The 16,070-nt window shown below is 50.6% G+C and overlaps 1 protein-coding gene across 1 annotated transcript in view; it reads left to right on the top strand.

Annotated features, from left to right (window-relative positions):
• Window positions 1-16,070, top strand: part of PEPD (peptidase D) — a 113,258-nt gene that overhangs the window by 29,243 nt on the left and 67,945 nt on the right. The window contains exons 7-8 of the mRNA XM_047794024.1: window positions 7,264-7,308; window positions 15,717-15,792. Of these exons, the coding sequence (XP_047649980.1) occupies window positions 7,264-7,308; window positions 15,717-15,792 (121 nt within the window). The remainder of the gene's footprint in view (window positions 1-7,263; window positions 7,309-15,716; window positions 15,793-16,070) is intronic.

The following is a 16,070-nucleotide window of genomic DNA, read 5'->3' as shown; positions in this document are numbered from 1 at the left end:
CTCCAGAGACCTGTCCTCAGCTCTGTGGGTTTTGTCTTATCAGTCCCCACCCCTCGCTCTAGCCCCTGACCTCTCCCAACCTGGCCCGCAACTCCTGGGTCCCCTGCTGCCCTGGTCCCAGTTTGCCGCCCTGCTGTCCGAGGAGCCCTTGAAGGGGGAGGCACCTGTCCCTCCGGGCTGCAGCGTCTCCATCCCCCGCCCCTCCCCTGGCACACGTACTCTGCGCCACCGTGTCCTCTGTTGTCCTTTGGTGGACCGAGGCGGTGGCAGAGGAAGCGCCGTATAATTATGTATGAGCCTGAGCCATGGGAGTTTGTGCGTATGTGTGATGTAGGGTGATTAGGAGGGATTAGGAGCTCATAAATATGTATCACTCTCCCCAGTGATAAGAGCGAGGGAGCTGGGGGAGCGGGTATCAGGTTTGCTTCTTTTCATCGCACAAATCTCCGTACCCCCTTGGGAGTTCCCCAGAGCGCCCCTGCCTCCCACACTGGTGGTGATGAGCCCAGGCCATGGAACTGCTGTCTCTCCCCAGGCCCTTGAGGGGGGTGGTATGGGGCGCAGCCGGCTGCTGCCTGTCTGAGTGAGCCTCCCCTGGTCCCCCAGCACTGCCTGGTACCGGTGCTCCTGTGCCCTGCTTCCCTGCCTCAACCAACACCGTGGGATGTCTCTGCTTCCCTGCGCTGGGCCTTTGGTCTCTGTCTTGTGGGAGGAAGCCCTGGTGGCTGCCACACCGATCGGTTCTATGACCTTGGCAGAACTTGCCCTCTGAGCCTTAGCTCCCCACCATGAACCCCGTGTAGCATGGTGCTGCTGGGACTTGCCCTGGGATGAAATAAGATCCTGCTCATCCAGAGCCTGGCATGGAGCTGGTGCTTAGTAAATAGTTGCCTGCAAGCAGATGCCCCCCTTGTGCTTGATGTCCCACTGGGCCTCAGTTTCCCCAGCTGTGTAGTGGGCTTGTGGACTCGAGGGTCTCTGATGATGACATTCCTGGATGTCAGTGAGCTGTGGGGCTTCTCATCTTGGCTTGGCACCCCCACCCCCGCCGCCAGCTGAGGTCTCTACTGCAGAGAATGCCTCCTCAGCACCCTGGGCACAGGGCTGGTGGGGGGTATGTCGAGTCTGGCTCCTGGCTGCTCCCTAAGGTTTTCTGGGGGGAAGGTGGGGGACGCCAGTGATGTCATCACTGTCAGTGGCTAGATCCCACTTCCCTGGGAGGAGTCCCCCTGTGAACCGGCCCCCTCCTCTGAGCAGACCCCAGCCTCTGTCCTTTCCTGCTACCTATGTACATGTGGCTTCTGCCAGGAGCCCAGAGAAGCCTGTGCTTGGCCAATATCCACCCCCTCTTCTCCCCATCCAGGCCATCAGCATTTGGAAGGCTTCTGGGAGAGCCCTAACTTTGCACAGCCCCTTAGGCACTGGGCTGGCCTGCTCCAAGCCATGGTCCAGCCCAGACTACAGGCTTCTCCCCAGGTGCCTCACTCCTGGGCCGAGCACCTGCCTCTTTGCTGAGGGGATTTGTGCCCACACCCACAGGTCGGCCTGAGTTGTCTGACTTGGCTGATGTACTGCAGGCGAGAGCCCTCCCGGGCGTCTCTGTCTCGGAGTCCCCTGGCCTGGCCATGTTACGCCCTCCCTCCTGTCCCCTCACAACTTGCTCTGGGCCTCACATCCCACTGTGGCACCCTTTGTGTGGCTCCGCTCTTAGAGGTCACTCCCCTGGGGTGCTGCTCAGGCCCTGCCTCCTACCCATCCCACTGCCAGCACCTCAGCGTGGCTGCCTCCTGGTCCGTGTGCCAGATGAGAGAGGCCCCTGTCCTCCAGAGCCAGGGTGACTCAGTGACCGCGTTCACCTGCCTGCTGTGAGCATCTGCAGCTGTTTGCAGGGATAATAATAGCCTGTTTGCTAAGTAAGATGAATCTTGCTGTCGTCCCACTTTCCAGTGCTCAACTGTGTCGATCACTGGTCGCTTCTCACTGCCCTAGTGAAGTGCCTTATTCCTGGAATTTGGGGTTTTGACCCTTTTGGACTTCCCTGCAGCACCTCCCATCAACCTGCTCTGGCACAAGTTTGGACTTTGGCCTCTTGATTTGTCAGCTGGCCCACCCCAGGCCACCTTTATCCCTTGGCCTGGGGACAGCAGGGAGGTTGTGGTGGAATAGTGGTCTCACCTGTCCACCCGTGCCAGGCTCTCCAGGCCCTGGTCTGGTTGGGTGGCCGGCCTGTGACCTTCAGGGTTGGTTGCTGCAGGTTGTCACCTTGCTGGGGCTGTGGGTTTGGTCCTGGGAGACCTCCGACCTCCCTCAGCTTCCCCAGATCAGGGCCAGGCCACCCGCTGCTCGTGGCAAGGAGCATGCCAGGTATCACAGTAATGGGGTCGGTAGAGGGCTGGGAGCAGGGAGGCAGAGGGGGATGTGGGGGTGTGGACATGCACTGGGATCTCCCCATGGTCTGGGGCCCCTGGACTCACTGAGGGGAGCTGGGGGGGCGGGATTATGCTGGGCTGAAAGGAGCAGGTAAGGACAGGCCTCGTGCCAAGTTTGACTGTGCTGGAATCGGCTCAGGGCCCCCGCTGTGGGCTCTGGCCAGAGGGTAGGGTCGGGAGCTCACTGCCAGGACCTGGTCCTCCCCTCAGCCCCAGGGCCAGGGCTGATCTGTTGGAGAGCATAATTCTGCAGAAAAGACAGCTTCTTCCTGTGGGCTGCGTGGTCCACAGCTGCCTGGAGCAGCTGGTTCCTGCAGCCCGGGAGCAAAAGCTGCACGATGAGCATCTGAAGAGGTTGGCTTGAGAGCAGGTTTTCCTGAGAGAGACAGACAGACAGACTCTGACTATGAAGGGAAAGAGATGATCTGTCGGGAGCCAGGTGGCCTGTGGGCCCTTCTGGCCTGAGACAGTTCTCTCCAAGGCAGGCAGACTGCCTGGGAGCCCTGGGTGGGGGCAGTGAGTCCAGACCGCTCTGTTTTCTGTCCTTGTCTGACAGTGAAATATGGTTGATGCTCTACATCAACCGGTTATTCAAGATAAGCGTATTTCTTATCTTTTGGCATTTACTGAAACTGCCTTGCGTATTTGAAGACAATTGGTTACAAATTAATTCAATTGAAATGAGCAGTTAAATACGAAATTGCTGAATTGGGGGGTTATTAATGCAAAAATATTAATATCCAGAGATGTGAATTTTTAAATCCAAGAAAGAGAGGGACATTATTAAAATTTGGCAGTTACAATAAAATGCCACTCCATGGTCTGGGGGCCAGTGGCTTTCTGGTTACTATTAACTTCTGTATCAAATTAACATTTAGGATTGGGCTTCTGATTATGGCCCATGGAAGCTTTATGAGTCTCCTGAAAAGACAAGAACCCACCCTAGCCCCCCAGCAAGGGTGGAAAGGGGGCCTTCCAGGGTCTCTTCTCCATTCTTGGGTTAGAAACTGCAGAGACAAGCCCACAGGCCAGGGCAGGGCTGGCTGGGCCTCCACTCTCACCCTCCATCACCTGGCCTGCAGGTAGAGCCCACCAAGGAGTGACCCTCTGCTTCCAGGACACTCCCCTGCCCCCATGGGGCTTTGGTGGGCTTTGTTGTTGTTGCACAATTTTTACATGCCCTTTGTAGAAAGCTGTAACTAGCACAGAGGCAAAAGCAGGGAATGTTCAAATTGGATTATCCCAAGTTAAACGGCTAACATTGTGGTGATTGTCTTTTGGGCTCTTCTGTGTCTGTCTGAGTGTGTTTTTGTGTCTGAGTGTGCATTTATGTAAGTGTGTGGGGTTTTGTATGTGTGTCTATTTTGGGGTAGGATCTTTGTGTGCTAATCTAAGTATATGTTTGTGGGTATATGTGTGTGTCTGGTTGTGTCTACTTGTGTCTGAGTGTGTGTGTTTGTGTGTGTGTGTGTCTGCCTGTGTCCATGAATATACATCTGTTGTCTCTGAGTGTGTGTCTATTGTCTACACATCTGTGTGAGTCTGCGTGTGCCTCTTTCCTAAGCGTATGCCTGCCTGTGTATGTCTTTGTGTTTGCATCTGTGTCTTTGAGCTGGGTCACTTTGCTGCTCGTGTGGGTGGGTGCATGTGTGTATTCATACGTACATTTTGTAAAGTGAGATTTTACTGACGTGTTTGGCTTCTGAGGAGAAAGGGCATTGCTTTTCCTAGCATCAACGTGACATTTGGCAGAATGGGAGACAGTCTATATTGCCATCTTTATTTATGTCATCTGCTGCTCTTTTCTTCACTCTGAGCCACAGTGGTTCTTTTTGCTATTTCACAAGTAGGGCTTGATTCTACAACATTTTGGTTGACCTTGAATTAAGCAGTGTTAGTTGTGTAGTTAGAGCTCCCCAGAGCTTTGAGGATCTGGGATCCCCCCAGCCTGCTTCTCTCTCCTCTCCCCTGTCCCTCCTGCAGCCAGGAGTGGGGGTGCCACCTGCACAACCATAGTATTAGATGGGTGTTTTCAAACACTGGTCAGTGAGGTCATGGAAAGTGCCCGGTTGGTCACAAACCTGCATGTCCTGTGTGTCATATCCTGACCCAAGCTGGAGCAGGGCTCGGAATTCTGAGCTTATAAAAGCTTCTCTGCTGAGGTCCATGCATGGTGCTGGGCTATGTTGCACTTCTCCAGTTTTCTCACTGATGGCTTGAGCTCTGGGTCACACGTGACACAAGCATCAGGGGTATCCCTCAGCCTGACCCTTTTGTCTCCTTTTTTTTTTTTTCCATTTGTAGTCTTCTGATTGAATAATAACTTGCAGCTTTGTAGATTTTTCTGTTGGATTTTATTGATTTCTGCTTTAAAATTTTTCTTTTATTTTCTTTAGGTTTTATTTGTTCTTTACCTTCTTGAGAAGAAGAAAGGGAGTAGGAGTTTAGATCATTGATTTTTTCAATGTTCTTTTCTACATTTATATATATAGTGTTTAGGGCTGTATATTTTCTTCTAAGCACTGCTTTGGTTTCATTTCACCGGTTATGATATTCCATGTTTTTATTCTCTAATGTCATTGTTATTTCATCTTTGAACAGTAGGTATTTAGAAGTTTATTGCTTAATTCCCGAGCAGTTTTGGATTTCATAGTTTTCTTGCTGTTAACAGTTTTCTGGTTTAATTCTACTGTAATCTATGTACTTGAACCCTTTGAAATTTATTGAAACTTCCAGCATATGATCATTTTATGCATGTTTCGTGTGTACTTGAAGAGACCATGTTGTCGGCAGTTGTTGTCTGTAGTGTTCTGTGTATATCAACCAAGTCAAGCTGGTTAATTATATTATTCCTACCCTCTACCTCTTTCTTTACTAATTTCTCTCATTCTGCCATCAGACGAGGTATGTGAAAATCTCAGACTGCTTGTGGATTTATCTGTTTTTCATTTCTGTCAGTTTTTTAAAATCAGTTGTATTGGAATCAAATTTACATACATAAAATTCATTTTATGTATAATTAAGTTTTTAAAAAGAGCTTAGGATATAGTTCACAAACCTTACAATTGACCCACTGAGACTGTACAATTAAATGCTTTTTGAATTTATAGATCTGTAAAATCATCATCACAATAACTTTTAGAACACCCAAAAAGAAACTCTGGCCCCTGGCAACCACTTAGCTACTTTCTGTCTCTGTAGATTTGCCTATTCTAGTATTTGATATAAATGGAATCATGCCGTATGTGGCCTTTTATATCTGGCTTCATTCACTTAGCATGTTTTCAAAATTCATCTGTGTCGTAGTGTGAATCAGTCACTTTGCTCATTTTTATGGCTGAAAAATATTCCAGTCTAGGGATATATTGGTTTCTGTTTGCATAATCTTTTTGTATCCTTTCACTTTCAATCTAGCTGTGTCTTTGAGTCTAAAGTATCTCTTTAGAGCGTATAGTTGAATCTTTCTTTTTTTCATCCATCCTGCCAATCCCTGCCTTTTAATTGGGAAATTTAACCCATTTACATCTAAAGTAATTACTGATTAGGAAGACCTTCCTTCTGCCTTTTTGTTATTAGTTTTCTGTATGTCATTCATTGTTTTTGTTCCTCAGTTTTTCTGTTAACTCCCTTCTTTTGTGTGTAGTCTAGCTTGCATCCATATCAACTTTATTTCAATAGCACACAAAACATAGGTTCCCTTTGTGCTGTTATTGAATACAGAGTGCATCTTTGTACATTTTGTGATGATCTGCACAGGTTTATACTTATTGCTTTATGCAGTTCTCTTTTAAATCAGAAAAAAAGGAGTTACAAACAAAAAAGACATTTACACTGTTCCTTTACTTGTGGTGTAATTACCTTTACCAGCACCCTTTTTTTCCTCATGTGGATTGCTTTGGGTTATTCTCTAATGGCCTTTCACTATCGTCTGAAAGAGTCCCTTCAGTATTTCTTACAGGATAGGTCTTCAAGTGATGAATTTTCTTAGTTTTTATTTATCTGGGACTGTTTTAATTTTTCTTTCATTTTCGAAGCATAGCTTTTTACTGGATATGGAATCTTGGTGACAGATTTTTTTTCTTTTATCACTTTGAATATATCATCCCATATTCTGCCTTCTGGTCTCTATAGTTTCTGATGAGAAATCAGCCATTAATCTTATTGAAGATCTTTGTAGGTAATGAATTTATTTTCTCTTATTGCTTGCAAGGTTTTCTTTTGACAGTTTGATTGTATGTCTGGGTGTGAATCTGTTTGAGTTTATCCTACTTGGAGTTCATTGAGCTTTGTGGATGTTTACATGCATGTTTGTCATTAAAGTTTTTGACGATTATGTTTTCAAATATTCTTCTGTTCCATTATCTCTGTCCTTTTCTTTTGGGACTCCTATTATGTATATGTTAATAAACTTTTTTTTTTTTTTTTTGGCTGTGCCCACAGCCTGCAGAACTTCCTGGCTGAGGGGTTGAAACTGAGCCACAGCAGTAACCTAAGCCAACACTGAGTCCTTAACCTGTGCTACCAGGGAACTCCCTGTATGTTACTATACTTAATGGTAGAGGCTATGCTGTCTGCCTGGTGAGGGTGGAGGATGGTGTTTTGCAGCCAGGCAGCTTGTTCTCCAACTGACTATACTTGGAGGACATGGCCCAGGCTACAGAGTTTGCTGCAAGAAATGAGCAGCAGGCCTTCTATTGTCCAGGGACTAATGCAGTTAGAACTTGGGGCCTTCTCTCAGTCAGTCCTTCTCTTGGTATATCCTGAATGAAGTATTTCTTCCTGGGGGATGATAGACCATTGACCAAATGGGCTTTAACTTGTTTTCTCTCCATAGGTTCAATGTCAACAATACCATTCTTCATCCGGAGATTGTGGAATGGTGAGTACGCTTGTGGCTGTTTGTTGTGCTCAGATCATGAAGGTGAGAGACCTGTTGTTCCCTCCCACTCCATCTCAGAGAATCCTTCAGACAAGCTGGTCTCTCTTAACCTCTTCTGGTTTTATTTGTTTGTTTGCCAGTTGGTCTGTTTTCCCAAGAGGGCATGAGTCACTCAAATGTCAGTTAAATTTCTCTTTTTCTTTATTTAGGAGTTAAAAAGAAAATTTACCATAAATGAGCCAAACTTTCATAGTTAAGTAGATAGTGAAAGGAATAAAAAGAAACATCGTATATAATCATATTACCAGAACGGTAAACATGTCTTCCTCATGTCACACGTACGTCTTGACTAGTTGGCATCCTTTATACTGTCATTTTTTGCCTACATTCTTTCCTTTTGTTACTGGAACCCCTACCTGCAGCATGGTTTCCATTGGGTCACAGCAGGGCAAGCTGCTTCCGATTGGGCATCACTTCTGTGGGCCCTGGAAGAGGCCCTCCTACTCTGATGTGCTACCAGCTTTCTTCCTAAGCCATCGAGTTGCTTTTTGATAGCACTGAAATGTGTTTTAGTTGTATGGCTGGTTGGGGACCTTGCTCACCTAGTCTTGGAGCTTGGGGTCACTGTGACCTGAGGATAAGTATAAGTTGGCTGGTGAGGTTGGGCGAAGCACAGAGTGGGGGAGAAGGGGAGTGTGATGCAGCTGAGGGACCACTTGTTCAAAGGCTGGAAATGAAAAAGTTTGGCGGCCAGCATAGAGCCACCTCCTGGGGCAGTGGCACCTGAGGTTGGTCAGAGAGGCGGATAGGGGCCAGCTGGACCCATGGTATCTGCCTGGACTTGGTCTTAAGACAAATGGGAACTGGGGAAAACCTTCAAGGACTTAAGCAGGAGAGTGGTAGGAGCAGGTTTGCATTTTTAAAAGTTGTGGCGCTGGAGTGGGAGTGGGCTGCCAGTTAGAAGGCTGCCGTGGGCTCCAGGTGGCCATGGAGTGGTGAATGACAATATTGACAGGAAGGGCAGGTAAAAGGAATGCTCCTGGGAGGAACTAGTGAAAGGTGGCATTGAAGGTGACTCTGGGTTTTTGTCCTGAATAGCTCGGTGGTGTGCCACCAAGATGAGGAGGTTGAGGGACCTGTTTGGGGTGTGTTGAGTTTGAGGCAGATGCCAGTGGGAGAGAGGCTGGGCCGGAGGTGACGAACTGAGGGCTGTTGACAGACATCGGCCTTGACCCTTGGAAGAGCTGGAGGGCAGGCTGGCCAGTAGCTCCGTCGGCAGCCCTGGCCCAGTGCCCATCACAGCCGGCCACACATTCTGAGCATGAGGGCCTGTGTCCTTGCAGTAGACGGCCAACTCTTTGTGGTTTTTTTCGTTTTTGTTTTTTTGCTTTTTACGGCCATACCTGCAACATATGGAAGTTCCCAGCTAGGGGTCAAATTGGAGCTACAGCTGCCAGCCTATACCACAGCAACAGAAACGCAGGATCCGAGCCGAGTCTGCGACATACACCAAGCTCATGGCAATGCCGGATCCCTGACCCACTGAGTAAGGCCAGGTATTGAACCTGTGTCCTCATGGATACTAGTCAGGTTTGTTTCCACTGCACCACAATGGAAATACCCCTCTTCTCATTTTTATGAAATAACAAATACCTGGCCCTTCTATAGCCCCTAGTTGGCAGAAGACTAAATCCGGGGTACTCGAGAAGGGGCCTGTGTCCCCTCATGCCCGAGCTGTGACATCCCTTATGGCCATTTGCACTCCGGGTGCTTTGGGGAGCAGGACTGGGTTGTGCCCCCCAGTGTCTCCTGGGGGACAAATCATAAGTTCGTCACTTTGGAACAAACACCCTTTAATTCTGGTGACATTTCCAAGGCTCTGAGGCAGATTCTGCGTTCATAAGATACTTACCAATTTATTAAAGCCAGCAGCAGAAAGGACTTATTTGGCATTTGATGGCAGTAGAACTATTTTAGAAATGTCACATTGTCCTTACTGCCTCAGGGGTGTGTTTTAGCAGCGTGGGTTCTGGCCTCTGTCATGACTGCAGTTATTCTCGGCGAGATCCATGGAGGTCACCAGTCATTGCCTCCTCTGGTCACTGGAGGAAGGATTCCGGGTGGGATGGAGGGAGGGTAGACTCCTCATTTACAGGAGAGTCTGAGTTTCCATGGTGTTAGATTAAGACGCATTGGTGTGTCTTTGGACCCCTGTGTCCTGGATGCCCCATCAGAGAAGCTGCCTGGGATAATGGAAAAACTCCAGATTCTAACCCCAGCCTGCTCCCCCCCCGCCCCCCGGGGAAGTCTCTTAACTTTTCTGAGCCTCAGCTTCTTCATCTGTAAAATGGGATGTGGTGGGAGTTCCCATGGTGTCTCAGCGGGTTAAGAACCCAGCTAGTATCCATGAGGATGCAGGTTTGATCCCTGGCATTGCTGTGAGCTGTGGTGCAGGTTGCAGATGCAGCTTGGATCTGGCGTGGCTGTGGTGTAGGCCAGCAGCTGCAGCTCTGATTCAACTCCTAGCCTGGGAACTTCCATATGCCATGGGTGTGGCCCTAAAAAGAAAAAAAAATGGGGATGTGGTGGTGCTTAACTCAGTGTAGACATGAGGATTCATGCTGCCTCACAATTACCATAGACCAGGTGACTTATAAACAACAGAAATGTATTTCTCGTAGTCCTGGAGGCTGGGCGGTCCAAGGTCAAGGCATATTTAGTGTCTGATGAGGACCTGCTTTGTGGTCCTTAGAGGGCTGTCTTCTTGCTGTATCGTCACATGGCAGAAGAGGGGACGAACTCTCTAGGGTCTCTTTTATGAGGCTGCCAGTCCCATTCATGAGGGAGCCACCCTCATGACTTAGGCACCACCCCCCAAATGTCATCACACTGGGGATAGGTTTCAACCTGTCAAATTGAGAGGAATAGGACATTCAGTGTATAGCACCAAGCCTCCGTTTCCTCACCTGCAGGGTAGAAGTGCTCCCCCTTGACGGATGGCTCAGGGTTTGAGTGATGGCATAAGTCAAGTACTGACATATCCTCATAATCACAGCTGTCACCTTTGGAGACTTCTGTGTGCAGGGCATTGCGCTAATAAGCACTTGACATGTCACCTTATTGAAAGAGGCCTTTGTAACCTAGGGACTCTGATTATGCCCATGCTGCAGATGAGCACACTGAGACACAGGGAAGTGATTTACCCAAGAGAAGGCCAGGAGCTAAGCTCAGGCCAATGGTTCCAGGCTCCTGTGCTGCCATGTGCCTCTGAGGAGCACCCTGAGGGGACAGGGGGTGCTGCCTGAGTGTTAGCCTTCTTCTCCGTTCCTTCTTGGCCGCTGGACCCACTCAGACCCTCTCGGATCTTGTGTGAGGCCAGGGTGGGGGGCGGGTGGAGGACTGGGAAGAGGTGGCTAAGCTTCTTCCAGCACAGCGCCCTGCTCCTTACATGCACCCCAGCTCCCGGGTAGCAGCTGGGCTGGGGCTTTGGGATCCTTTCCAGAGCCTCGCTGATTGGGAGGCAGCAAGCAGCCTCTCCCAGCACAGGGGAAGCTTCCTTTCTCATTTGTGTTTGGGTATCATTCATTTCCTGTCTCTGACTGCTTTATTGTTTTCCATTCTCTCAAGCAGTGCCTTTTTGATTTCCTGTAAATTCCTCTATAATCATACTCTTCTTCCCCACAAACATGAGATCATAACTGATCATTGCTTTCGTTGCGCGCAGGGGCATTGCAGTTTGAATCTGGAGGTCAAAAGTTGAAACTTAATAAGAATCGGCATCTCACTTCCATAATCTAGGCTGTGGTGCTGCTTTCCTGTTCAGCAGATGATTAAATTGATCTGAAGGTGGGGTAGGAAATAAAAGGAGATACTTCTGTACTATCTTAATAGCTCGGCACTGTAGATTTCAGTTAAGCGCCTCCAGAAGCATCACAGAAGAGTGAGCGTGTCCGCCATTGCCATGTGCCTTCTTGTTTTATTATTTTTTGTTTTATTACAGTATAGTTGATTTGCAGCGTTCTGTCAATTTCTGCTGTTCAGCAAAGTGACCCAGTCATGCATATATATATATATATATACATACATTATTTTTCTCATATTATTTTCCATCATAGTCTATCCCAAGAGACTGGATATAGTTCCCTGCGCTCTACAGCAGGACCTCATGGCTTATCCATTCTAAATGTAATAGTTTGCATCTACTGACCCCAAACTCCCACTCTACCCCTCTCCCTCTCCCTCCCCCTTGGCAACCACAAGTCTGTTCCTTCTTGGGTTTTCAGTGAGACTGTTAACTTGAGTCACACGCCAGTATGAGAACTGTTAATTACATGGAGTGAAGGTGGTCTCGTGTACTCCCCAGGCCATGGGGAAAACTTGTCTATTTCTCTTTCCCTGCACTTCCGCTCACTGGAGATGGTGAGGTGTGGATGGTTTGGGGCACCAGGATCCTGTGTCCCGGGTAACGTGTCCCAAATTAGAAAAGGAACGTAGAGGATGACCTAGATTCTTGGTGTGTCTCTATGAAAAGTATTCCAGGAGCTTGCAGCCTTGTCTCCCAGTGAATAGGCATTTAACCCCCAGTCACTGAGAAAGCCAGTGAAAAGTGGGAACCCGAGGTAGTAGGGGCCAGTGCAGCTTGCTGTGCGCCGGAAGGCTGGACACAGGCTGGCGGGGCGTTGGACCCTGGTTCCAGCTCTCCTTGCACGTGGCCCGCGACTGCCTGACCCTGGTCAGGTCGCAGGCACCGTAGCTGAGCTAAACCACCATTTTCTTCCTGGCTCTGGTTTCTCTGAGAAGACTTATTGATTGAGCCTCAGAGGATACGTCATTCCAACCAGCTCTTTCCCTTCCGTCCTTCCTGTGGTCCTGGGATTTTTACCCTTGGTGTCACCGGGTCACAGGCCCTGTGGTCCTGTGGTCTCGAATTCCCGCCCATTTCTCCCTTGGAATCAGCCCCTGTGCATTCATCTCCAGGAGAGTTCCTATCCCATCAAATGGGTTTTGTTCAACACTGTGGCACTTTGATGCTTCGAGACTGATTTTGGAAATCCTTCATCCCGTCTTGCTCCTGTTTTAATCACTGGAGCGTTCAGACCTCGCTTAATTGATGTCTTAATCCTGGGTTTAAAGCCCAGAGGCAGTTTTGTGACTTGTAAATATTTAAGGGGGAAAAATAAATCTCAGCCTGGCCTGGGTTTTGTCATTTCAGGCCTGTAGCAGGGGACTCTGGGCCTGTGGTGCCGCCTTTCTCCTTGAGCAGCTGCCTTGATGTGGCCACAAGCCGGGGACTCTGCCTCAGTGCCCGTGTCTCCCACACACGTCAGGCCTCTCCTCTTGCTGGTGGAAGAGCCCAAGCTGTCTTCTGCCCAGATGTCTTTTTTTTTTTTCTTTTTAGGGCCGAACCTACAGCATATGGAAGTTCCCAGGCTAGGGGTTGAATCAGAGCTACAGCTGCTGGTCTACACCACAGCCACAACAATGTGGGATCCGAACCACATCTGCGACCTATGCTGCGGCTCAGGGCAACTGAGCAAGGCCAGGGATCGAATCCGAGTCCTCAGAGACACTGTGTCAGGTTCTTAACCCACTGAGCCATACCAGCTACTTCCCCACCCAGACTTCTTAAGTGGCATCATTGTTACCCTGTCCTGAGCCTTGGCCCCTGATGCTTCCTGGAGGAGGCGGCCTTTGTCCTCTCCTGGGGATGGAGACCTTGCAGATGATATTTCTAACCACCGTCCTGCACACCCTCAGGCCGGACAAGGCTGGGGCTGAGTGAGTTGCTCAGCATCCCTCCTCCAAGGCCGCTGGGCCTCTGGAGACTGAATCCCCTCTCCTTGCCATTTTGTGCTCAGGAGTAAAGGAAATCGCCTCATCAGATTCAGGGCGGGAATTCTTCCTGCAGATGAGGAGAAATTGCAGAATGCTGGGACGTCTTCGTGTTCTGTGCAGTAATCTTGAACACGGTTTCTGGTGCTTGTGTTGTGCAGATGAGCAGGGCCCGGCTGGGGTGTCTGGGCTGGGGCGAGCCTTCGGCCTGCAGTGCCCTGTGGATTGGCGGAGCCAGCACACCGAAGCCATCTCCTTTCAGGGCCCTCAAAGCTTGGATGAAACTGGGCCAGGCCAGTGCTCAGCCAGGCCAGCTTCACTGGAGATCTGCCTTTGTGGGGCAGTTTGCCTTGGTTCAGTTTGATCCCTTCTTCTTTTTCTTCTTCTTTTTTTTCCAACACGACTGCAAAAATAAGTCCAGAGTGAACCAGCTCTAGAGGCCTAGTTTGTCATCTTTCCCACGGTAACATTGGAAAAGAAAGCAGGATTCTGGGCCTCCGTGGCTACCATGCTTATTGTCTCTGATGAGCAGGGAGTGTGGCTTGAGCTCCAAGTGTCCTCTCTCTTGTAGCCGATGGCAGCTTTCCACTCCCCCTGGCCCCCCACTCATTTCAAGACCCAGGTGCTCACGCTGGAGGGAGGAGGCTGATGGAGAGTGTTGGGAGGTTGGAGCCAAGACGAGAATACGCCCACCTGCTGGCTTCATGTGCCCTCCCTGAAGTAGGAGATGAGTTTATTCATCTGAGAAGGAGCCCCGGGAGGGCTCCGAGGTGGAGAAAATTGAGAGGAGCCTGCATGCTCCCCTCCTGGCAGAGCTGGCATGTGCGGAGGCCCGTGGCAGCTCAGCCCTCACGTCCGATACACACAGGCTCTGGGGCATCCCTCGTGGGGGGTTGGCCAAGCCCATGCTAATGGAAGAGCACAGGGCCTCAGGGTCTGAAGTGCTGGCGAGGGTGGTAGCTGGGAGGCTGGACCGGGGTTCTAGGCTGAAGAGAGAGGCAGAGGGTCAGAGGCGGTGCAGCCTGGGCCTGGTTCCCACTCTGGTCATCCCCCCGTCAGGAATAGAGAAGCCCACTTCCCACTCATGGTTCCTGGAGTTGCTGCCGTGCAGGGCGTGAATGAAGCCCCGGGGGCTGTTAGGTTATCCTGCAGCCCCTCCAGGCCATAGGGAACCAGCTTTCCGTTCCCCCAGGGGGAATTGCTCTCAGCGCCCGGAGGCGGAGCCAGAGCACTTGAATGATGGAGAAGAAACTCACGCTTCAGGGTCTGCTCCTTGAGAAAGAAGGCACGTTCGTGTGGAAAAAGCCTCAGTGGGTTGGGGGTTTGTCTTTCCCACATTCCCTGGAAGGTTTTACAATCTCAGGAAGGTGTCCCTGTGCTGAAAGAGGCCTTCCTCCCTTCCCAGTGACAACTGGCCAGCTGTCCAGCTGGGCACCGTGGAGACAGCCTGTGTCAGTGGCCGCCTCTGATGGTGGCAGAAGGGCCTTCCCTGCATCCTCGCCTTGGCTGGGGCCGGCTCAGGGCCCCAGGCTGCAAAGGTGGACAGTGGCTGGATGAGAGATGTGCTGTGGATGGAGGGGCAGGCTCTGGTCTGCCGTCATAACATGCCACTTTGCTGATCTGGAGGGGGCTTGAGCATGTCCCCTTGGTGAGTGGGAGAGGTGGCCATGTGGGAGTTTTGGTGAAGGTGGGTCACCTTTCATACTTTCATACCGGGCCTAGAATCAGCCATGAGGGACGCACGATGGACTCCATGTGCTTAAGGACGGGGCTTGGCTGCCACTTAAATGCCCTTGACCTGGGTTGCTTATTTGCAGTGGGTGGAAGCAGAAAAGAAATATTTATTTAGCTTCTCTGCAGGAGTCTTACTTGCTGTTGAGGTTGATTGCAAAGACCAGAAACCTAATCAAACTGGCGATTTAACATGCGTTTCTGTGAGGACCCCCAGGACCCCCCTGGAGTCCAGCTGGTAGGAGGCCCAGCTGAGCCTTGAAAGGACGGCAGGGTCTCTGGGTTGCATCTCCCTACCCCGCAGAAAGCACCCTCCCTCAGTCCCCTCTTCTCTCTGTCGACCTGCTGTTTCCACATTTACACCTGCACACGGGGCTGGACGTGGCTGCACTGCCCCACCCCCCTTCCCTACCCCCACCCTGTCTCAGGTTCCCAGGGTGGCGTGGACAGGTGGGTGGGGTGGGGAGGAAATGGGAGAACTGCAGCCATCTGGACAGAGTCCAGGGAGTCAACACACTTAAGATTCAGGGCCAACAGCCTTGCTGTGTAGATTGTATCCCTGTTTTATGGATGAGGAAACTGAGTCGCAGTGAGGCAAGGTGTGTCTGGCTGCAGAATTTGGGCTTCCACATCGTAGAACTGCAAACAGCCTGCTGGCCTTGGGTTGGGATGGGCCGTGCTAATGCAGCTCATCCCTCCTGGGGCTTGGCCGCCCACTCCCTCGCCCGGGCAGCCCACCTGCTGCCCTGGACCCTCTCCCCAGTGTGGAGGTCTTCCTGGAGGGGTCCGCCAGCTCCTGCTGGAAGTCACTGACTTGCTGCTTTGTTTTCCTTCCCTGTCTGCAGCCGGGTCTTCAAGACGGACATGGAGCTGGAGGTTTTGCGCTACACCAATAAAATTTCCAGCGAGGCCCACCGGGAGGTAAGCGCTGGCTCGCTGGACGTGCTGCTCTGGGGAAGCAGCATTGCTCTGTGTGGGGCAAGGGGGCAGTGTAGAGATGGGTGGCTCTGGTCCAGAGCCAGCAGGAAGTGTCCCTGCAGGTGGGAGATGCCACGCTGGCTCTGTACTGTTCCCCAGGGCAGGGGGCGCGCAGAGGCTCTGCCCCAGTTCCTCACCGCAAAGCCCCGAGCCTCAGGGAATTTCCCGGTGAGAAGTCCTGACTCCCAGAGGGCTAGGGCTCTTCCTCCTGGCACAGTGGC

This window comes from Phacochoerus africanus, chromosome 8 (genome assembly GCF_016906955.1).
Source record: "Phacochoerus africanus isolate WHEZ1 chromosome 8, ROS_Pafr_v1, whole genome shotgun sequence".
Classification (NCBI taxonomy): Eukaryota; Metazoa; Chordata; class Mammalia; order Artiodactyla; family Suidae; genus Phacochoerus; species Phacochoerus africanus.
This window is presented reverse-complemented; position numbering and strand designations above follow the sequence as displayed.